At 52.5% G+C, this 22,572-nt stretch overlaps 2 protein-coding genes across 2 annotated transcripts in view; one reads left to right on the top strand and one right to left on the bottom strand.

Moving 5' to 3' along the window:
• Nucleotides 1–527: 527 nt before the first annotated feature.
• On the bottom strand, nt 528–12,272 carry Tldc2 (TBC/LysM-associated domain containing 2). The gene is made up of 7 exons (XM_021195197.2): nt 12,187–12,272; nt 10,451–10,534; nt 9,035–9,187; nt 8,381–8,533; nt 5,917–6,012; nt 2,228–2,301; nt 528–1,015 (listed from the first exon to the last, which is right to left on the bottom strand). The coding sequence occupies exons 2-7, from the start codon at nt 10,481–10,483 to the stop codon at nt 880–882; spliced, it is 645 nt and encodes a 214-aa protein (XP_021050856.1). The 5' UTR covers nt 10,484–10,534; nt 12,187–12,272; the 3' UTR covers nt 528–879.
• A 6,133-nt stretch (nt 12,273–18,405) lies between these two features.
• Soga1 (suppressor of glucose, autophagy associated 1) overlaps nt 18,406–22,572 on the top strand; it is a 71,093-nt gene continuing 66,926 nt past the window's right edge. The window contains exon 1 of the mRNA XM_021192187.2: nt 18,406–19,433. Within this exon, the coding sequence (XP_021047846.1) occupies nt 18,753–19,433 (681 nt within the window). The 5' untranslated portion in view covers nt 18,406–18,752. The remainder of the gene's footprint in view (nt 19,434–22,572) is intronic.

The following is a 22,572-nucleotide window of genomic DNA, read 5'->3' as shown; positions in this document are numbered from 1 at the left end:
TATCCTGAAACTAGAGGCAAGCTCCTTAGTCAGTCTCTCATACCCTGTGTGCACGGTTCGGATTCCTGTGTGAAGGAATGCAATTCTGTAGGGCCCACTTAGATGCTTCTTGGTGTCACAGCATTGTGTAGGGTCTGCAGGACAGTGGTATGGACAAGGTTCCAGGTACTTGGTTTTCCTCACAAAATAAAAGCAGGATATAGCTGGCTCCTTTCCAGCAGAAGGCAGACCATGCACGGGAAGGGCATTGGGGCCGAAGCTCAAAGGGTCTTGTACCTGAAAACAAGCTCTTTCCTCTCAAGCCCTGGGGTTCTGTCTACAAAGGTTCAGCCTCTGTCCAGATCTACATAATGTCCAAACACAGCCCTATGTCTCTCCCATGAAACCAAGTGACAGATGTGTGAGTGCCAGAAGAGACGACCGGGCGGAGTGGAATGATGCTTCTCTTTATTAGGTTTTAGAAGCGGAACCCAGGCTTCTGGATTTGACAGAACTCTTAAAGTGAAACTAATCTCTGAATCACAAAAGCGCGCCTGCGCATGCACACTCACCCGACATGAACTTGACTGAAAGAATATGAAAATGTTATGGGGCGGGGGGTGTAGGACTTTTGCTTTGTTTGTTTTGTTTTGTTTTGTTTTGTTTTGTTTTTTTTTTTGATCTTCTAGGGATTGTCAAGCCCCATAAAGACAAACTGTATGCTGCTTCAGTCAGTGTCTTTCACACCTTATAATCAGCTCTGCTGGAGAGCAGTGGTTGCCCTGTTCTTGGGTTTTCAAGCCATAAGGAGGCTGGCTGGGAGCCATAGTCCACATGAGCATTTTCCCCCATCCTGAGTCGGGCAGAACGGCTGCCCCATGTGAGAAGGCCCAGGTGGCGTCAGCTCAGAACCCAGGCCTCCAGTTCCTTGATGCAGAACTGCTCCCTGCGGGCCAGCACTTCATTGTTGAAGGTCTCACAGGGGTAGCTTCCACCATGGTACAGGTCTCCGTCCAGCCACAGCCCAAACTGGCCACTGAAGAGAGAGGGAACAGGCTGTGGAGACAGCTCTGTAGGTACAATGTCTGCTACTTGGGCACGAGGACTGCCCCCTGCACCAACAGAAAAAGCCAGGCAGGGGCCTGGAGAGATGACTCAGAAGTTAAGAGCACTGAGTATTCTTACAGAGGTCCTGAGTTCGATTCCCAGCAACCACATGGTGGCTCACAACCATCTGTAATGGGATCTGATGCCCTCTTCTGGTGTGTCTGAAGACAGCTACAGTATGCTCACATTAAATAAATTAAAAATTCAAAACAAAAAAACCAGGCAGGTCACATACTTCTGCTTAGCACAGGGAGGACAGCGCATGAGGCCTAGGCAGCTTCAATGATACAGTGGAGATGGACCACGGTGGAGATGGACCGTGGAGGACACATGGTGTCGACCTCAGTTCTCCATATGCCTGTGCATGTGCACACACATGGGGAATCTCGCCTCAGTTGTGCCATGTGCTAGGCCTCTGTGACTGACTGCGGTCACCACACGACCACTGCCCCTCTATCATGTCTCTTCTTATCCCTTCCTCCAGTTAATCAGGATTTGGGGCCTCCTCATGTGCTCTCTAGCATTCAGGGCATTTTTTAAACAATCCATTGGTTTTAATAACTGTATACAGCGGTCTAGCCATCACCTCAGCCCTGCTTTAGAACATTCTCATCTTCACATTTGAAAGAGAACCTGGGCTGGAAGCAGGAAGCAGATTGGGAATCGACAATGGCTGATGTGCCCTGCATTCCTGCTGCCTCTCTGTGGAGCTGAGCTGATAGAGGAATGCTTTTATTTTACCTTCAGGGGACAACTTAATGTGCTTCCACATAGGGGTCACCCCAGGGTGAGAACACCCTTCCTTTGTTTTTTTTCCCTAACTCCCAAGCCTGCCCCCGAACTCACAGGCTGTGTTCTTAGCCAGATGCACATCTTCTAATGAGCCTTGTCCCATGGAACTCAGAACCCTGGGGCTTCCCTATCTTGTGACTCCTCATTCCCAGTCACGTCACACTAAGATGTCACTAAGCATGTGATGGGGATGGGCTGGTCGAGTGTGGCCATGCGGGGATGGGCCGTGGTGCTGATGCCAAAGGGCATTGTGGTCTGTCTGAGGGGAACACAGGTTGCCCATTCCACCTGCAGCACCCTTGAGAGAGGGCCACGGGCCACCCCAGGATGTGGGGACAGAGACACGCACCTTCCACTGCCCATCATCAGTGAGTCCAGGTCTCCTTTCACAAAAAAAGAGTTGTGCCCTGTCCACTTAAAGACCTGAGTGAAGAGGAAAAGGAAAAACGGTCACCTCGGAGTGCTGTCGTTGCAGTCTGACTCCAAGCCACGTGGTGGCAGTGTTGCGTAGGGGCCCAATGAGTACCAGGAAAGACTGGGCTGCCAGGCCTTAAGATTTCCATTTCCTTGGACTTCGCCCCTTATGCCCTCTGCCACAGATCCCCTGCATCCTGGCAGTGCTAAATAAATGCTAACAATAAAACAAACCTCCGAAGCCTTCTGCTTTCAAAGCTAGAAAGAGGGAGGCAGCCAGGCCTGGAGCTGGGATGGAACTGCCTCTCCACCAACCTATCACATGACCTACAGGCCATTAGGACTCCCCATGACCCCCTGTAAATTTCCATCCCACTATCTGGGTCACAGCCTCCTCCTAATCTCACACCATATACTTCCCACAACCCTCTCCATAGTGACCCGCGTGGCCCACCAACTTTAAATCACACCATATGTCTTCCACCTAAAGCCTTCTGGAGCCCTCCACTGTGAAGGAGACAGAATCCAGTCCTCCAGCCAGCGTGCACCTGCCCCCATCCCTGCTTCTCTCCGTGCCCTCTCCTCCCCTTAGGTACTGCACCCGAGCCACACTGGCCTTCCTGTTCACCAGCACCTGAAGGTGCTCATGCCTTAGGACCTTCTTACATTCAGACCCCTGTGTCCACAGCACCTCCCCAACCCCATCCTCCAGGGTCACTTCTTACCCTACAGCCTGAGTGTCATTGCAGAGAGCTCCTGTGTGACTTCCCTAGGCATCTACCCGCTCTGAGACAGCTCCATTTGAGCAGCCCTGTGTCTTGCCTTGTCTGCCCTGCTACAATGTAATTCTAGAACCGAATTAAAAGAGCAAAGACTGAAGAGCCAAAATAGGCAATAAAGCTGCCTTTAAAGGCCCCTAAAGTACAGTATGTTGCTTCCTGTAATTAGATGTCCCAATCACAAGGAACAACTCCCCTTCCCCAACCACGGAAGAATAGAAAGATAAAGGCCAGGCTGAGAAGGGATGCGATAAAGCTAAGGAGTGAGCACAAGAAGACTGGATTCTATAGCATTTCTGCGCTTCCTCTGCTATCTTCAAGGACGAGTCCTTCTGATTTGAAAGAGCAAGATAAACATTGCTAGCCGGGCGGTGGTGGCTCACGCCTTTAATCCCAGCACTCAGGAGGCAGAGGCAGGAGAATTTCTGAGTTTGAGGCCAGCCTGGTCTACAAAGTGAGTTCCAGGACAGCCAGGGCTACACAGAGAAACCCTGTCTCAAGAAAAAAAAAAAAAAAAGATAAACATTGCTATAGAAGACTAAGACAAAGTTCCATGTGTTACTTGGAGTAACAGTTACTTGTGCAATCGCTGGGAATTCATAAAGAGCTCAGGCCAAGACACAGGCAAGGATCAAGTTTTTCAAAGTATGGGATTTTGTAATAACAAGCTGGGGTGACCATGACCCCCAGGAAGTAATGGATTTCATGTAATAATATTTTTTTTTAGCACTTATGCACCGGGCCCAGTTAGGCATTGGGTAGAACAGTAAACACAGTGAGAGATGCTAGCAAGAGAAGTGACACTTAGAGGCAATAAGGATTTAGAGGGAATGGTCACTTAAGGTAGCCAGGGCAGTCGCTGTGATGGGGACAGCAGGGTAGTCCCGCGGGTGGTGAGTACGGATCCAGTGGAAGGGCTGCTGAGCAGAACAGAACGTGCAGAGGCCCTGGGTCAGGGTGGACCTGGATTTTTGGCCGGCATTGCTGGGGCGGAGTATGGGAAAAACAAATAACCAATATTAGAAAGAGGCTGGGGAAGAGCCATGGTATCCGAACATCACGAGAAGAGCCACAAGGGAAGCAAGGGCATTCATCAAATCCCCGACTCTCATGATAGCAAGGAGCAGGAGGCTCCAACAAGACAAAGTTGGTCCAAGAAGAAAATACCAGAGCTTTGGACTTTTAGTATGAGCTGCAGGAAGAAGGTGTGGGTGACCAGCCTACAATCTTGGGGACGCCTTTGCCTTTCTCCCAAGAAGAGAAAGTTGCTTGCCGCTGATGGAGGCAGAGCAACAGACCAGGTATGTTCTGTTGTTAGCAAGGCCATCCACACACCCCTTTGACCATCTTGGTGGGAGACCTGATGACTGTGTGGCAAAGCATATTTACTGGTGTCTGTGTGTTGGTGGGGGGAGCTCTGATAACAAACAAAAGTTCTCCATCCATTTCACAGACTGTGGACAACTTGTTTTCAAGGGCACACTGAGCAATTAATTACACGTTCTACCTCACACACTGATCCATCCGCCTTGGTAGTACCCGAATGTGCACCCTTCTCCCCCATGTCCTCTGCCTCCGGAGTGCCCTGCCAGAGTGGAGACCCTGGGGTTGGTTTGCACATCTCCCTTCACCACTGACTGAGTTGGGCTGGGCGTATCTCCAACCACCTTGCACCTCGGTCCAACCACCTTGCACCTCGGTTCCCTCGTCTGTAAGATGAGGGGGAGGACAGCAGTGTGTACCTGTGGGATTTTCACAATGATTGAATGCGCTGTTGTGTGGTGAGGTGCCAAGTTCCTGTGAGTTACCGCTGTGACTGTAATAAAAGTTGTGTGCGCCCTGCCGATCGGCCAGCACCTGGCAGCTGCAGTCGGCCAACAACCCAACAGTGGAAAAATCTATAGATAGAAGATGTTTGGGATCCCCCTGTCTCCCTTCATCAGAGGCTTCAGCCCCTTGTGCCCTCTGAGGAGTCACCGGTGCCTGTCACTGAGCTCTTTCACTTATCCTGTGGGGGACCTGAGCACGCAGTCCAAGGGTCCATCGACCTATCTCCTTGCCTTTCCTCCTCACTCGCAGTTTCCAGCCACTGTCTCCATGGTTACATCCACCACTTGTCCTTAGCGAGTATAAGGGAGTCCTTCCAGTTCATTTCGAGTGGCCCTCCATCTTCCTGCTCCTTCCTGTTGTCCTACCATTGCTCAGCTGCTGCCACTGTTCCAAGAATTTGACCCCAGGGAGACCACTCCTCCCCGACCCCACCTTTGTTCACCCTCCACCCCTCTGACTTTGCTGGCCCTCCGCCTGGCCTAAGCTCTGCAGCCCGCTTGCTCGGTGTTTCCACTCCCGCCTACCCCTTTCCCATCCATTATTCGCTGTGACTGTGGCCTGCCAAGAACTGGTCTGAGAACACTGGCTGCTCTGGTACAAGCCTGGCCGAGGAAGAGCTGCACCCCACTGAAAGACCCAGACAGAGCAGAGATAGTCTCTTCTGGCTCCTAGGGCTCTCTGGGCTCCCCTTCTCACACACAGGGACTGTGTGACTACTTCTTTCTCCTCTAGCCTTCCTGTGCATACTTTACATGGCGCCATTGTAAGCATCCTCCCCTCCCACGCCTCAGGTCTACCACACTTGATCCCATCTTGCCCTTTCCATCCTGTACAGAGTAACCTGCCTCCCTCCCTTAAGGAGTTCATAGTTTCTGGAGATCTTGATGGTCAGCTAAGGGCACTGCCATGCCTACCATGCCCTGTGGAGAAGTGGACAAGAGGCAGCCCAGCATGGGGACTCCCCAGAGCTGTGACCTGTCATAGCCTGCCTCCATGACAGAAGGTTGAGCCTCACCTTTAGCTGTGGGGAGAAGGAGAAGAGGAACGTCTCTCCAGTACCGTAGAAGCCTTTGCTGAGTCGGATAGCTGAAGAGGAGAAGGCGCCAAACATCTGGAAAACAGAGAAAACGGCAAGGAAGGAGCTCGGAGTCCACCAGCCACCTCCTTCACCAGGCTTTGAAGTACATACATGCTCAGCCTCCGGGACTCCTGCAGAGATGGAAATAGGACTGCTCCCCCAGGTCACCCTCTGTCGCACATTCCTGCCTTCCCTGAGTTTCCATGACTCTCCCACCCTACCTGCCGCCCTCTGTTCTGTCCAAGTGTCTGTGTCTCTTCAGGGTCCTGCTGTGTAGCCCAGGCTAACCCAGAACTTACTTCCATGAGAGCTTTTACAGGCATGTAATATGTCCGGTCTACCTTTTCTTAAATATATTTTGTATGTCTGTGAGCATTATATGAATGTGTTCATGTGTGTACACAGGTAGACACACACATACACGCACGAGCACACACATGTATGTTCCCGTGCATATGGAAGCCAGAGGCCAATATGGAGTATCTCCCTCTATTGCTTTCCACTGTATGTTTTGAGACAGGCACTCACTAACACTGGAGCTGACCAATGGAACTTGTTGGCCAGGGTGCCTGCCTCCTGTGGGTTACAGACATGTACTGCCACGCCTGGCTTTTTTTCATCGCTGCTGGGACTTGAACTCGGGTCCTCATGCTTGCACGACAAACACTTTACTGACTGAACTATTGCCTTGGCTCCAGATGTACTTATTTCGTACAAGGTATGCTTCTAGAAGAGCTGGAAATTACAGGGGAAAAAAATCATCAACCCTCCCCATTCCTCCCCAAGGTGATATACGTGGCTTTGTAGATTGCTTCCTTCTGGGACCTGTTCAATGCCAGAGCACAGGCTGCTCTGCACACTGACAGCCCACACATAAGCTGCTCCCTCTCACCTTTCTCCACCAACTTCAAATGAACAGAAAAGCTCAGGGCTGTGGGTAGAGTGCTTGCCTAGCACGTGCAGGGCCCTTTTGAACCACCCAAAATGACTATTAGTGGTAGTAGTAGCAGTAGCAGTAGTAGTATTTAAAGGTCAAAGCAAGTACAGATTCCTTCCACCTTAGACTTCACAGGAAGTTTGCTCTATTTCCCATACTGGCTTTCTCTCTTTATATTTCTCAGACCCACTTGACTATGATACTATGATCCTTCACTCCTAATCCACCAGCTCCTAAGAATGGGGCTTCCTCTTACATAAGCCCAGTGCTAGTATCTTGCCAAGAGAACTAAGGACAAGTCTGGTATTATCTATTTGTATTACTGTGTATTAAGTTGTTCCTGATTAATGTCCTGCTTTGAAGAGAAAGCTGTGGCTCTGCTCCTTGCTTCTCATCTGCCTGCTAGTTGTGTGACTGGTAGAGCCATCTCCCTTCTGTGGGATGGCTATTGGCGTTGGGGTGTGGATCATCACAGAACTGCATGGGGGGGGTCCTGGGGTGCAGGATTTAGGCTTAGTGCCAGGAGAAACTTCTCATAGCACGTAGTCTCTGCCACAGAAGGGGCTCTGCACAAACTGGGTGAGTTTCTTGGCTGTCAAGCAAGAACTGTTCCCAAACATTCTCTTGTCTATTTGGAGCCCTGTGAGATCTCTTCCAACTCTATTATTTCTTCTGTAGAGGAACATTTAAATCCAGCTTGCAATCCCACCCACCTTCTGCAAGGAGAATCCACCAGAAATTCTATTGTTTGAGTGACCACATAGATTTTAGGCGCAGCCGTTGAAGTTCTTCTGTGGCACTTAGGATCTGCCTTTGCTCTCTCTGATTTCCTACAATCCATTTCCCGCCCCCCCTCCAGCTGAGGATATTTCCAAAATACGCATCCATCATTTAGATATAGATCTCCTGCCTGAAACCCTCCTGTAAGAGCCCCTGGAGAGACTGGGGCAGGCAGGAGGATTTGCAGTTCAAGATCAGCATAGGCTATATTCAGGGTTCTGAGCCAGCTTGTGTCTTAATGAATGAGACCCTGTTTCAAAATAAATCAAAACAACCCACCCCTGGTCTTATGCTTGCAAATGTAAGAGTGTATGCAATGCATGGTGTTGGTAGCTAATTGCTCAATGCCCCGCTCTACCCCTGCCACACACACACACACACACACACACACACACACACACACACACACACACACACACACACACACACACAAAGTTAGACTGTTAACCCTAAGAGTACTGGACCATTTCTGGCTTGATCCTGCTCTGCTCTATATCTCTTAACCTGGCACACAGGAATGACTTCAGACACATGAGTGAGCAAATGGTGGCCTGGCTCCAAGTGTGACCGGTCTCAGTGCCACTATCTGTATACCTTACGGGTGATGTAATCCGTCCTCTGCTTTCTTGCTTTTTTACCGTTCCCTGGACTGTCTGGGAGCCTCTGTGCCCCAGCCCAGCTCACCTGTCCATCCTGGTCTCTCAGCAGCAGCAGGACTGGCCCACTGTGACCCTCCATCTGTCGGTATAGTCTCCGCAGACTGAAGCCATCCCTTGATGTGCAGAAGACCAGACTCCAGGGGTGGCCGGTGACTCTTGGGGGCAAGTGAAGGCTGAGCTGGAGGAGGAGCTGGAGCTGAGTGACCGGACTGCCTCCATCTGCTCCCCTCCCACCACTCAGCCTTCACTCTGCCAGAGATTCCATGCCTGTTAGCTATAATTTGGTTCCCATTTTATAGATGTGAAAATCGAGGTTAAGGGAGATGGCAAATAGATGTCAGAGCCTGGATTCCAACCTAGGGCAAATCTCTGAGAACTTAGCTTGGTCACTTGGTCTTTAGAGGGTAGATAAGAGACAGAGACCCCCCCCCCACTCCTGGTACTCCCCTAAGTGTCTGTTCCACCCCAAATCTGGCTTTAGTCTCCAAGATCTATGTCACCCTGGCCAGATTCCCCAATTCTACCCAGTGAGAAGGATGGTGCTAGTGTGACTAGAGAGGACAGAGAAGCCCAGGGAGAAAGCATGATTGATTCAAAATGACATTTAGCTAGAGACATTGCGGCTGTGACTTTAGTGCCCCTGGGTGTGGCTGGTATAGGGAAGAGGATGTGCCCAAACCTGCTTAATCTCTGAGGCACCTAGGACTTGGCTGGCTTCTGTCAGCTGAGGCTCCACAGGGTCCTGGGGGGCTGGGGCTGGGGCTGGGACTGGCTCCTCTTCTTCCTCCTCCTCCCCCTCCTCCCCAGATAGTGTGTCCTCCATCTCTGTGGGCTGTAAAGATACAAAGAAGCTTGGCAGATCGAAGGACACAGGGCCACCAGCTGTTACCATATCTGGACCTCAAAAGCTAGGGTTGTCTTGTCCCCTGCCCAGATCCCTGCACTCCTAGCCCAAAGGGTAACTCCAGCTTGCACTCAAAGAGGCATGTTCCCAAAGGAGCAGGGAAGCACCCACAGCAAGCAAGATGCTGTCCCCGTCTCCAAAGTGCTTTGTCCTGGCTAGTCACTGCTAGTGAAGGAACGAACGGGGTGGGCAAAGGCCTGCACAGTGCCACTCGGAGGGTCATGATGGTCTCTTTCTAGTTTGCTCTAACCCCAGGGTAAGCACCAGGCTCTGAGCTCTAAGCCTTGAAGAGGACAGAGGGCAGGTGGGAGTCCGGCTCTGCTGCCGTTGTGTGTGTTAGGACAGGAAATAGTGGCTACAACAATACCCATCACAAGAATGGCTGACATTGATCACCCCGAGCTCTGACTGTGTGGCTAGCCTGCTATTATTGGTGTCTCTGAATTCTCTCCCTGGATCTTAAAAAGGTGCTGCTGATTTCTGCACTGTACAGGAAAGCCCCGGGGCTCACTTTCAGTCAGTGTGGAAAGAGTGCTGTCACACCTAGTTCTCCACAAAATGTGTGCTCGCCCACATGAGTTGTATGTTGCCTGAAATAGAGGCATGTGTGTGGGCAGGTGGGTGTGTGGGCAGGTGGGTGTGTTGACTGCCAGTGTGCTTGGAGTGTGAGCTGGGGTTATATACAGGGTTATATACATATGGGTGGATATCAGTGGGCAGGGATCCTGCCGGGACTCCATGCTCATTCATTTAATTGAGCTTCCATACTCTACCACGGTGTGTTCGAGTGTGCGTGCACACATGTGAGCAGCCCCGTAAACAATAGCATCAAGCTCATCATAGAAGGACATGCCTATCTGAGAATATCCAATATGCCCCTTCCTTATCCTCTCCATTACACAGGTTCAGACCTGGAGGGGTCCTCACGATGGAATTGTCCCGCAAAAGGACAGCAACAGTGGTCTACTCCCTCTGAAGGAGGGTCTCAGAACCTTGGGGATGACCCAGGTCCTCCATCAGTCCTTTGTTTAAAGCCCCAGCCACCTGGGAAGGAGTTAAGGGGGGGGGGTAACTACACACAGACATACAGACAGACACACACAAACACTCCTCCACCCTAGGCCAGGCCCCTCCCTGCTAGAGAGCTCATCACCTCCCCAAGTGAACCCCCAGCTTGTGCTGAGCCCTTACCAGCTGAGTGTACCGCCATTGCCGGCTTTTCATTCTGTCACAGCTCAGGACCGGGTATAGTCCTTGGGCCTGGCCGAGGAAATGCTGCAAGACAACGCCAGCAGTGAGGAGGTGCCTGGGCACACCCCACTGGATCCATGCCAACCCAGCCGCCCTTTGCTCCCTCTCACCTGTGATCCCCAGGCCAAGTGGCCATGGGGTGTGTGTGTGAGCAGCTCGGCGTTCAAGGCCGCATGTGCAGTTAGCATCTAGCACACGTTAGCCGTACATAGTGAATTCCAGCTGTGAATTCCGGCCACTTCCGTGCCTTTTTCAGAAGTCTGGCCTGAGAACATTGACTCTCTTGTAGGGTACCTAAGGTCCACACTAGGGACTCAGGACTGCTGGTTCCATAAATGACCAAGACTAAGTCCATTTGCCATTTGCACCCCAAGCCTCAATTTCCCACTGTGTAACTTTAAAAATATATATCATAAGCTAGACATAGTGGTGCACACATTTAATGCCAGTCCTTGGGAGACAGAGGCAGGTGGATCTCTGCAACAAAGCCAGCCTGGTCTTCAGGTCAGTCAGGGCTACACAGGGCTGTCTCCAAAAAAAAAAAAAAAAAAAAAAAAAGAAAAAAAAAAAAAAAAAAAAAAAAAGGAAAAAGAAAAAGAAAAAGAATATTGTGTGTATATATTGTGTGTCTATGTATTTGTGGGCACGGACCAAGGCTCTCCTTCCACCTTTTGTGGGTTCTAAGAGTTGAACTCAGGTCATTGGGCTTGTATGCTAAGTACTTTTACCTATTGAGCCACCTCACTGCCCCTCTATTTAACACTTAACGCATAAGACCAAAAATCTCAGAATACTTTCCAGGACGACAGCCTACACTTCAGGTCCCTGTCAAAGCCAATGAGTATGCTATAGCAAAAGCCTGAAGGGGAGTGCTCAGACCAAAAGAACTGACCCTCTGAAGACATAATTTTGCCTAAGGGTGTGTGGTTCAGTAGGAGGTGCTTGCCTAGCAAGTGTGGGGCCCTGGATGCGACCTCTGGTATAAAGAGAAAGAAGGAAGGGGAGGGAAAGGGGAAGAAAGGAAAGGAAGAAGGAAGTAGAGGGGAAGACAAAAAGGAAGGAAAGGAATGGAAGGGAAGAGGAGAGAAAGAACACAGCCTATAGCTCAGTGGTAGTGACCATTCACACCCTACTACACACATACCTCCCCTCTAACCCTACACAGGTCCATCCCCTTCAGGGTAGCTTAGCCTGTGTGTGCACAAGGTCCTGGGGAAAAAGAGGAGGCAGGAAGGGGGGATTGGAACAGAGAGGGAGAAGGAGAGGGAAAGGAAGAGAGAGAGGGAGAGGGAGAGCGAGAGCGAGAGCGAGAGGAGCAAGAGCTAAAGAGAAATCCCTTGCTTGGTTTTGCAGCCTTGGGCAATGACTCCGCCCCTCCTCATCTGTTAGCACTAGTGTCTGTTTTGTAAGAAATGAAGATTGAACATCAGGATGCTAAGTCTAGCCTCCATCCTCCCTCTCCTGTGCTCAATTTTGTGTGGTAAGCTGGAGCTGACCTTTGATGCAAATGGATACATGCCAGGGTTTGTCACACCCACCTCTTAGAGAGATCCAGGGTTCAACTCCTGACAAAAGGCCACTTGGCCTCCAGTTGGAGCCTCCATCAAATCCGAGGTGGGGGGCAGTGGGGGAAGGGAAGGGCAGGAGCTAGGAAGAAGGTGGCTGAAGGTACTCACCCTGACAATCTCCGATGACCCTTCTGCCGCTCATCCGCTGATGGTCTCTATGATCCCCCAAAGAGAAGATCACACGTAAAATGGCCTGTCCACCTGGCTGTCTGGACACAGTGACGTGGGTTCCAACTCTTGTCCTCTGTGTGTGACCAGTGTCTCTGCCCCACCCTGGCTCCAACCCTTCTCCCTGCCTCTTATACCTGCCCTGAGGCGGCAGCCCTGGCCCCGTGCCAGGCCAGTTCCAACTGGGAAGGCACCAATGATTATCTATCCTACATCAGAAACTCAAATCCCACAAACACAGGAAAAAGACCTCGCTTCCCCGCCGCCCCCCAGGTCCCTAGCTCTGTTGCCGTCAGCTGAAAGATGGGAGAGATACCAGGCTCTGTGCCGCCAACGTGCTTCTCTCTGGCGCCTAAGTAAGTACCACTTGTTTACTGATGCCCACCATGGGGGGCGGTCCTCTCACTTAAGGTTAGAACCTATGCCATGCAAATGACACAAGAGAGGGCTATACTGCGGCTTCTCCACCAATCACCACAAACTGTAGGGAGTCCAGGTCAAAACTCTACTCCCCCCACCCCCGGTGGGATAAGGACTTTCTTCATTGGCAAGGTCTCTCACAGGAAGCCCAATGTCTGGTGCACGGTGGGCACACTGACAGTGGGGTTACTTCTCTATCTGTGGCTCGCAGTAGGACTGTATTTTCACAGGATTCAGACATGGAGGGGGCTTCAAAGTGAGTGGCTCCACAGGGCCAGGAGTCCCTGAAAAACATACTCGGAAGATGGACTCACATGATGGCTTAGTCTGTCTCCACACAGCTAGAAGATTGCCATGATGGCCATCAGATGACTGGGTCCTCAAGGCCAGGTGACCTGAGGAACATTCCCTCCAGGAAGTATGGAGTGCCTAAGGGCTTGTATTATAGGGAAAACAGGAAAATGAAGGGTCCTGTTGTCACCACAAACATGGCTGTTGCAATGGGTGTTTGAGTTGTAAACAGCTCAGGGTCACAGGCCTGGTGCTTCCTCCTCCTCCCTCCCCCACTTCTTTCTTTCATTTTTTTAAAAAAAACTATTTTTAGGGGCTGGAGAGATGGCTCAGTGGTTAAGAGCACTGACTGCTCTCCCAAAGGTCCTGAGTTCAAATCCCAGCAACTACATGGTGACTCACAACCATCTGTAATGAGATTTGATGCCCTCTTTTGGAGTGTCTGAAGATAGCTACAGTGTAGTTACATATAATAAATAAATAAATCTTTTAAAAATTATTTTTAATAATTTACTTATTTCCATTTTATGTGCATGGATGTTTTGCCTGCATGAGTGTCTGTGTGATGGCGTGTCTGTAGCTTGGAGTTACGGACAGTTGTGAGCTGCCATGTGGGTGCTGGGATTTGAACCTGGGTCCTCTGGAAGAGCAGTCAGAGTTCTCAACTCCTGAGACATCGCTCAAGTCCCGCTTTAAAAATCTTTTTTGAGACAGGGTTTCACTATGTAGCCTGGCTGGCCTGGAACTAGCTATGTAGACCAGGCTAGTCTCAAAAATCCCAGAGATTCTCCTGCCTCTGTTTCCCTACTGCTGGGATGGTTAAAGGCATGCACCACTACACCTGGCTTACCCACTAACTCTTGCAGGCCCTTCCTCTACAATTTTTAAAGGTTTATTTTATTTATTATATGTAAGTAAACTATATTCAGACACCAGAAGAGGGAATCAGGTCTTGTTACAGGTGGTTGTGAGCCACCAGGTGGTTGCTGGGATTTGAACTCAGGACTTCCGGAAGAGCAGTCAGTGCTCTTAACCGCTGAGCCTTCTCTGCAGCCCCCTTCCCCTACATTTACTACCTGACCACCAAGCACTCTGAGAGACCAATGAGGTTTGCCTGGCCTGTTCTGTGTCCTCATGTCCTGAAGATTCGGTATGTGATCTGACAGGAACACACCCTTGTCAGGTGACAGCCCCCTCCGAGATGCCACTGTTAGAATTCAGTTGCCAGGGGCCTAGTAGCCCTGTTCTGCCATGCAGCTCTCTTCACTTTTCTCTGCCACCAGACTGTGCACGGTCCCTTTCAGAAGGCCACTGTCACCCCCCAGGAATGACTTTTGTTGTGTATGGTGATGAGAATTGAACCCAGGACCTTAGCACGCTAAGCAAGCATTCTACAATTGAGCTATATCCCTGGTGTTTGATTTCTTGAGAGAGGTTTCTCTATAGCCTCTAGACGTAGCATTCACTGTGTTGCCTCAAATTTGGGGGGTAGGGGGTTATCTTATGTGTATGAGCATTTTGCCTGCTTGTCTCTACCTATACCATAGGTGTTCCTGATGCCCAGCAGGTCAGAAGAGGTAGCAGATCCCTTGGAACTAGAGTTACAGATGGTTGGTTGTGAGTCGCCAAGTGGGTATAGAGAACTGAACCCGGGTCCTCCCCATAAGGAATATGTGCTTTTAACTGCTGAGCCATCTCTCCAGTCCCTGCCTCAAACTCTTGATCCTCCTCCTTCACTCTTAAAGGTTGACATCATAGGTCTATGCCACTGTGCCTAGGGATCAGGAAACAATGTATCCACTGTGCCTAACAGGGTCAGGAAACGATGTATCCACTGTGCCTAGCATGGTCAGGAAACAATGTATCTACTGGAGGGGAAAGGTGAGTGTGGGTGAAACACTTACACCAAGGATTACTTCCAAGTGTGAAAATGGAGGCTTTTTGCAAAGGGTTTAGGAATGTGTGGTGATCGCTTCTCGGCCTTTTGGCTAAGATCAAGTGTAGGAATGTGTGGGGAGTGTTTCCGCTGCTCTGTTAAGCACAGAATCTACAATTCTGTATGATTTCAGCAACACAAGTTGAAAATAACCAAGAGAAAATGACCAGAAGGGGACATACCTGTGCTTCCTGGGCCATCCTGCTGTCCTCTGAACTCGGGTAGGTGTGGCACCTGCTTGACATCCTCCCTCTGGGTCTCTCTCTTTGGACATCTCCACAGATGCTTCAGACTGACCCTGTCCTCTATGAACTGAGGCTCTCTTACCCTTCCATACCTCCAAGCCTGCCCTTCCTGCTGAAGCAAACAGCGGTGTCATTGTTCTGTCTCTAAAGCAGGTGACAGGAGATGAACTTGACATCACTTGAGTCCTCGCTTCCGGCCAACAGTGTCTGGCTCTTTAAAGCATAACGCAGCCTTTCTCTATGGCTTCTAGATGCATCAGAGCCCCCTTAGCCCCCCCCCCCCCCCGTCATGTTTCCTCAACCCCTAAGCTCGACCAGCATCTGTTCTTGTCAGCCGAGAGATCTACTTCCGGATGTAAATTAGATGCTGTGACATCCTGCTTAGAGGTTCCAGTGTTTGTCACTGCAATGGGAACAATCCAATCCATGCTTTCTGCTCCTTTATCTCCCAGGGGTTTCCAGCCACACTAATCGCCCCTCCCTGAACATCTGTCACACTCTCCCCTCCTCCAGGGACATTGCTCTTCAGTCTGCCCCAGATTCTCTTCCCAGGCCCTTTGGCTAACTCAGCATACAGGTCACTTCCTCAGAGAGGGTTCCCCAATAACCCCGTTCACATGGGTTTCATTTACCAGCCAGTGGGTTATTTCTTTCATGATTTATATGACGAAAACAACCTTCACTTTAGTGAGTTAGCTTCCACTTGGTTTCTATCCTGTCGGTCAGTTTGGCAGCTTGATGGGAGAGCAGAAGCTGATCTTCCATTTGGGTCACCATCCCTGCTACTAAAGCCACCATCAAAGGCTTCCTCCTTTATCGGATTTTTTTTTTAACAGCCCCACTGGGTGCTTAAGTTGAACAGTTAGTAGCAGGCGCTAGAATAGCTTAGCCTTCGGTCAAACAAACCAAACCTGGCTACTTCCATGCTGTATGGCTTTGGCTGTGCATTCCAGTGACCCACTGCTGTGTGAAAAAAAACAAAAAAACAAAAAAACAAAAAACAAAAAACAAAACTGGGGCGGGCAAAGCCTGGTGCCTTCAGAGAGTTGTTCTACAGTGTGGGTGGCAGAGCTGGTGACAGAACTCACTTCTCTACTCCTCACTGGTGGTGGCTCCAGGCTGCCAGGGAAGCATCTGTAATGTCTGGTGGCCAGTGGGGACTAGAGCTGGAGTTGGCTGGACTGACTTTACAGGACCATTCATGTGGTGACTGGATTCCACGGATGGAGAGAGGGAGCAATAGAGAAAGCTCGTGAGTGAGGGCTTGCCAGGTGCCATGCCACAGAGGTCTTCTGCCCAGGCTGGAGGGCAGGAAGCAGACCCTGAGGCTGTTGGGAGTGCCAGGGTGGCTGTGAGAAGAGCTAGCAACCAGATGGAGGACAGCAACTCCTGAAAATCGTCCTCTGACCTTTCATGTGCACTGTGGCGTGTGTGCACTCGTATGTGTACATGCATGTGTGACATGCACACATTACTACTACTACTACTAATAAAGCAATTGGAATATATATCATGTGCTTCTTTTTGGAGAATGCAACCAGACATAAATTTCTTAATCCTTCTGAGACAAGAGTTGACAGACTTTTGTACTCCCAGATGTTTGGAAAGCTTAAGCCCATGAATTCAAGGCCAGCCTGGCAATATAATGAGACACCATCTTGAGAGAGAGGTGTGGGGGGAGAATTCTGAGATTCTTTGTTGAAAGAAAGAGCATGGTCTGCATTAGTGCCTACCCAACTGAGGATGGTCTCATGCATACGCCCTCACACCGCAAAACCCACATTCTATAGGGGGGCAACAAGTTTCAAGAACTGTACATCCTCTCTGTATCACTTCGATGAGCCCCATAAGAGCAGGGACAATCACAGTAATGAACTTGTAATGGAGCCATTAGAGCAGGCTAGGGCTGAACTCCGCGGCCTGGGTGTAGGAGGACTCTAGCTCAGGGTTCCCAAATCACTGCCCAGAAACCTTACCCAGGTGCTAGGCAGACCAGCTTGTACTTCAAGGTGGATGGTGGGTCAATAAGAGAAAAAGGAGTAGACCTTGAACTAGCTGGCCATGATGTAACTCAGGTTAGGAGAAAGGGGAGGAGCCAAAGTGGAAGAGAAGAGGGAAGAGGAGGACGAGGAACCCATGGAAAAGAAGGCAGAAAGAAGGGGAGAGGAAGACCGAGAAGGGTCTAAAGGAAGAAAAAGAGGCCGCATTGTGTGTGTGTGTGTGTGTGTGTGTGTGTGTATACAAGCTACCTTCTGGGTGGCAAGAGATTGGGCAGCCACCATGTGGATGAGCGCCTTCCCAGGGCCAAATAACTTACTATGGTTTAGGCGCAGTGTGGAGAGGGCGGAGGTGAGGAAGGTGTAAGGGACCCTAAGCCTGAGTAGCTCAAGAGGAAAGAAACCACGCCCACCAAGACTGGGGCCTTGGAGTCTGTGGTGGAGTCAACCTGACCCTGTTGGTATTCAGGGTCACAAGTCTTCGGCCCATGCCAGTCCCTAACCGGCCTAGAATCTGCCCCTTAAGCAACTAACGGTCTGGCATCCTCAAGGCACAGCCTGAAGTTAATCGCGAAGACCATGAAATTGGGGTCGGGGAGACAAGACTCTGCCCGGGTTCATAGGCAACTAGGGTGTGCAAGATCCACTCCAGGATGCACGTGGGGCGCCAAGGTTCCTATGGCAGCGGACAGATAGACGAGGCAAGAGGAGTCCAGCACACTCTGTAGGCTCCATCCTGCTTCCTTCACAGACCAAGAGCCGACCGCGTGCCAGGTCATGTTCAGTTTAAGGTTCTATAGGATGGGGTCGTTTGTCATGCCCAGCTAAAGGGGGCGGAGTTCGCGCAGGCTCAGCACCCACAAGGGGCGCGCGGCGCGGTGCTGGGTGTGCATGGATGCTGGCTCCGGCCCCTTGAGGTCCGCGGGGCCTCTGCCGGGGAATAGTCTCTCCTGTCGTCCACGAGGCCCCTACGGCGACGCCGGGCTTCCAGGCTCCTCGGCCGGTTGTGATCCCCCAGCCCGCAGCGGAGCGGTCGGCGGCCCGGAGCGGCGGGAGCGAGCCGAGGCCGCGGCTGCCCGGGCCCGCCTGACCCTCGAGGGGGTCGCTGTTGCCTCGCGGATCCCTCCCTCGCTCCCCGCTCGCGTCCCTCCCCGCTGCTCCCGCCGCGTCCGCCTTTTGTTCGCCGAGCCGCGCGCCCCCGAGCCGAGGCGGCGGGGCGGGGAGCTGGCGGGGCTGCGTGGGGGGCGGGCCGCGCCGGGCGGAGCCGGGGCCCTGGCCTCAGCCGGACTGGGAGTCCGAGGCGGCGATCGCCGAACAGGCTGCAGTCGGGGTCCGGGCGCGCTCCGGGGGCGCGGCGAGGCGGAGGGGGCGGGCACCGGGCGGAGCCGGAGTCGGAGTCGCGGCGCCTGGAGGAGATCGGGCCGCGCGCTGAGAGCACCGAGTGGCGGAGAGGCCGCGCGGCGCGGGGCAGGGCCCGAGCGCAGCCCCCGGACACAGGACACCGGAGCGCAGTCGCGGCCTGAGCGGCGGGAGCGCATCCGAGACCCGCCGCAGGGACACCCAAGCCGGCCGCACCCGGGCCATGCGCGCCGCTCGCTGAGACCCGGGGAGGCCGCGATGGAGGCGCCAGCGGGAGAGTCATCGGCGCGGGGCTACGGCCCCCCGCCTGCGCCCGCGCCCGCCGCGGAGAGGAAGAAAAGCCACCGCGCACCATCGCCAGCTCGGCCCAAGGACGTGGCCGGCTGGTCTCTGGCCAAAGGCCGCCGCGGCACAGGCCCGGGAACCGCTACAGCCTGTGGCACCGCGTCCTCGGCGAGGCCCGACAAGAAGGGGCGCGCGGTGGCTCCTGGCACCCGAGGCACGGGGTCTCGGGTGGCCGGGGCGCGCACGGGGGTCCGCGCCAAGGGCCGCCCTCGTCCCGTTACCGGGCCCCGCCCGCCGCCGCCGCCGCCCAGCCTCACGGACAGTAGCTCCGAGGTGTCGGACTGCGCGTCGGAGGAGGCGCGCCTGTTGGGCCTGGAGCTAGCGCTGAGCAGCGACGCCGAGTCTGCGGCGGGCGGCCCGGCGGGGACCCGCACCGGGCAGCCGCCGCAGCCAGCGCCGTCGGGGCAACAGCCTCCGCGGCCGCCCGCCTCCCCGGATGAGCCGTCGGTGGCTGCATCGTCGGTGGGCAGCAGCCGCTTGCCACTCAGCGCCTCGCTAGCCTTCTCCGACCTCACCGAGGAGATGCTGGACTGTGGGCCCGGAGGCTTGGTGCGGGAGCTGGAAGAGCTGCGTTCCGAGAACGACTATCTCAAGGTAGGGACCTAGGGGAAAAGGGGGGAGTCGCAGGGGCGGGGGAGGACTGGTCATCCGGGCTCAAGAGCCCCAGGGCCTGAGCCCCAGGCGGCCAATTTAACGCTGATCAAGCAGGGAGAGAGTGCCCCACCTTCATTTCCCACTCTTCCCTTGAGGGGGATTATGGATAAGACACTGGGTAATGGACCCCAATGTGCACTTTCCCACCCGCGGAAAACTGTTTTAGAGGATGCTCTGATGGATGAGTGGGGATAGTCAACCAGGGCTGTGACCTCCCCGCTTTAAGCTGCCCGGGACCCCACTCCCAGGTCAGCAGGCCTTCCTGGCTCTCTGTTCTGGAACCAATGTCCGTGTGTCAGGCTGCCAGGGAAACTGTGGCTATCCCCTGGCAAGGAGAGGCAGAACACCATCCTAAGTCCTTACCCAGGGCTTCCCCGGCAGGCCTGTCCTCGCCTGCCTTTTGGGGCGGATCCAGTTTGAAAGCCTGACATCTGGGAACATCCCCTTGGCTCGAGTCCACTTCCGCCCAGTCTAACGGTCCCACAGCCTGAGACGATGATGTCGTGGGAGAACTGGTTCAGAGGCCACTTCCTCAATCCCAGGATATTGTCTTCTGTTCCCTCTGAGAGAGGTTTGGGCAGACTTGGCCAGTGCTCCCTGTGGGAAGAGGGAAACTGCCCTGCTGTTTAGGGGTATTCCCTCCGTGTGTGGGGGACTGGAGAACTGTCTGGGAGAAGCAGTCGACTGTGACTGGGCACCGAGGTGCAGCCCATGCTCTGGCTGCCTCTTCCTTGACATGGTGGCAGCTATGGGGACAGTCCTGCTCTGGCTTCTTGACCTTGGCGTGGGAAGCTGGAATCTTCACGGGCTGCACTGCCGCTGCTGGAAGAGGCTGCAGTATTGTCTGCACTTGACAGTTGATGGCCTGGCACAACACCCAGAGTGCCCTGGCCAGGAGCCATTGAGTTGACAGCACTCTAATGACATGTCTGCCCTGTGGCACTTAACTGCCTCTTGCTTCTACTGTCTGGGGGTGAGGGGGAGGTTCTTCCTTAGGGTGTTGGGGTGTCGCTCTTGCTTTCCTTTGGGTCCTCTATCCAGCATGTTCTCAGTAAACTCCTGTACACTAGAGGACACAGGTCTATCTGACAAAGGATTATTTACCACCTGTTTGTAGCCTTGGCCTTCCCCAAGCCAGGCCTCCATTCTTTTTCAGTTAAATGGGAGTATAAGTCTTCACGAAGGTGTCGACATTTGGGAGGTGGGGTTCAGTTAGAGGGCCAGTCTGAGCCTCAGTTTCTGCCAACCATTCAGTTGAGTTTTTGTGCGCAAGCTTCAGGCCCCTGTTGGATCTGTAGCTTCCTGGCTGTGTGATCTTGGGCACATTACTTACCATGTTTGGACCTGAGTTTTCTCATCTTAAGACTTGAACAAGTACACACAGATCATCCTTAAAGATTAAATGTGCACGTAGCTAGAACATTTGGCACAGTAGGAAACTTGGAATGTGGTGGCTGGGATCTGCTGCTCTCAGGATGGAGAACATGGTGCCTTGTGCATCTGTTGCATTCTTTTGTGGATTCTGTGGGATCAGGCTGGGGTCTTCCTCCTTACCTCAAGTCCATCCGTCCGTCCATTCAGTCAGTCACTCTTTCCTTAGAGCAGATTTTGGAGTATGAGTGAACTAGGGAGAGCCTCTGTGACATCAGAGTTAAACAGTAGTCACAACAAAACACAATGCGGCTGGTGATAAGGGTGAGCTTTGTGGAGGTGGGGTGGAGGACTCATGGAGGCCAGGAGCTGGGAGATGGAGTCAGCCGAATAAGGAGCTACAGTAAGAACATTCTAGGCTGAAGAAAGTTGGGCAAGAGAGGAAGGCGCATGCATTCATGCAGCACCCACACTGCTCTGCAGGGCTGTTTGCCACAATGTCTGCCCTTACAGCGATACAGTAAAATCCCTGGGAGTGTGGACTGTACACCTACAGTGCAGCTTCTTACTGGAGGTGCTATTTTGACACAGTGCCAGGGGCTGACTTAGCCAGAGCAGGAAGGGGACCTGCTCCAGGCAGCCAGGGCTGGGAGGGACGCAGTCCCCTGAGTGTTTTCCTGTTTCTCTAAACCACTTTACATCTGAGGTACAGAAACTGGGTTAGAAGGAAAATGACTCCAGATCCCCAGGGTGTGCACTGCAGACTGACCTTATGAGCCCAGGGAATGCCCTGGACTCCAGCTGGCACTCTCGTCAGGTTCACCTCCCAGTGTGTGTGTGTGTGTGTGTACCCTTGGGTAACTGCATAGCTCCTGTCCCGAGAATCCCTGCTCTAGGACCTAAGTTAGAGAGAGTGGTAGCAGAGCATCTAGCCTCTGCCAGTGAAAAGACAGAAAGCACTTCTCCAGGGAAGGGGTGAGCTTGGTGTCACTTGAACTATGCACTTGAACTATGCACAGAGAGGCCTGGATACAGGCATAGGGTTGGTGGGAGCATCATGTAAATGGTTCTGAGTGTTGGTTGTGATCCCTGGGGAGCAACTGGGGGAGGTATGTGTGGTGGCTACAGTCTGACATGGGGTCCCTTTTAGTCAAAGTGTCTGGGGTCATCCAATGTGGTTTTGGGGACTCAGAAATACGGCTTTAGCTGTAGAGCAGCCAGGTTAACGGGGTCTGACTTTGACTCAGTGGTCTGAGGTCCACATGACCACTAACCATTACCCGTGTGCCATGTTGAATCTCAGAGTACTGGAGCTCAAAGATCTCTCTGGCTTGGAGCCCTGATTCTACCGTTGCTGTGTGGTCGTGGTCAGGTGGCTGGGCCTCCCGAGATGCTCTTGTTTTTGTTTTGTTTTGTTTTTTCATTTGTATAATGGAGATGATGGATGGGGTGTGCCTGGACACTCTCCAAGGATTTTCTCAGTAATCGGGGAGATGTAAATAGTGAGGAAAGCATCTGAAAGTGAGATCTTTGAGTCTTGTGAGGAGCTGCTAGGACTTCAAGCCAATGAGCAGACAGGATGTCTGTGTGTTCATTCTCAGAGGAACTGGGAGGAGTCGGGAGGGTGGGCGTCCTCAGCCCTTGAGGGTTAATAAATCTAGTGCTGCTTCAGGCAGGATAGAAAGGCAAGATCAGGTTTCCCCCTGCA

Source organism: Mus pahari, chromosome 3 (genome assembly GCF_900095145.1).
Source record: "Mus pahari chromosome 3, PAHARI_EIJ_v1.1, whole genome shotgun sequence".
Lineage (NCBI taxonomy): Eukaryota > Metazoa > Chordata > Mammalia > Rodentia > Muridae > Mus > Mus pahari.
This window is presented reverse-complemented; position numbering and strand designations above follow the sequence as displayed.

Coding starts and splice junctions, on each gene's coding strand:
- Tldc2 (XM_021195197.2), bottom strand. CDS start 10,483: ATGAAAAGCCGGCAATGGCGGTACACTCAGCTG. Junction 9,188..10,450: donor AATGGCGGTACACTCAGCTG/GTAAGGGCTCAG, acceptor GTATCTTTACAG/CCCACAGAGATGGAGGACAC. Junction 8,534..9,034: donor GTGCCTCAGAGATTAAGCAG/GTTTGGGCACAT, acceptor CTCCTCCTCCAG/CTCAGCCTTCACTTGCCCCC.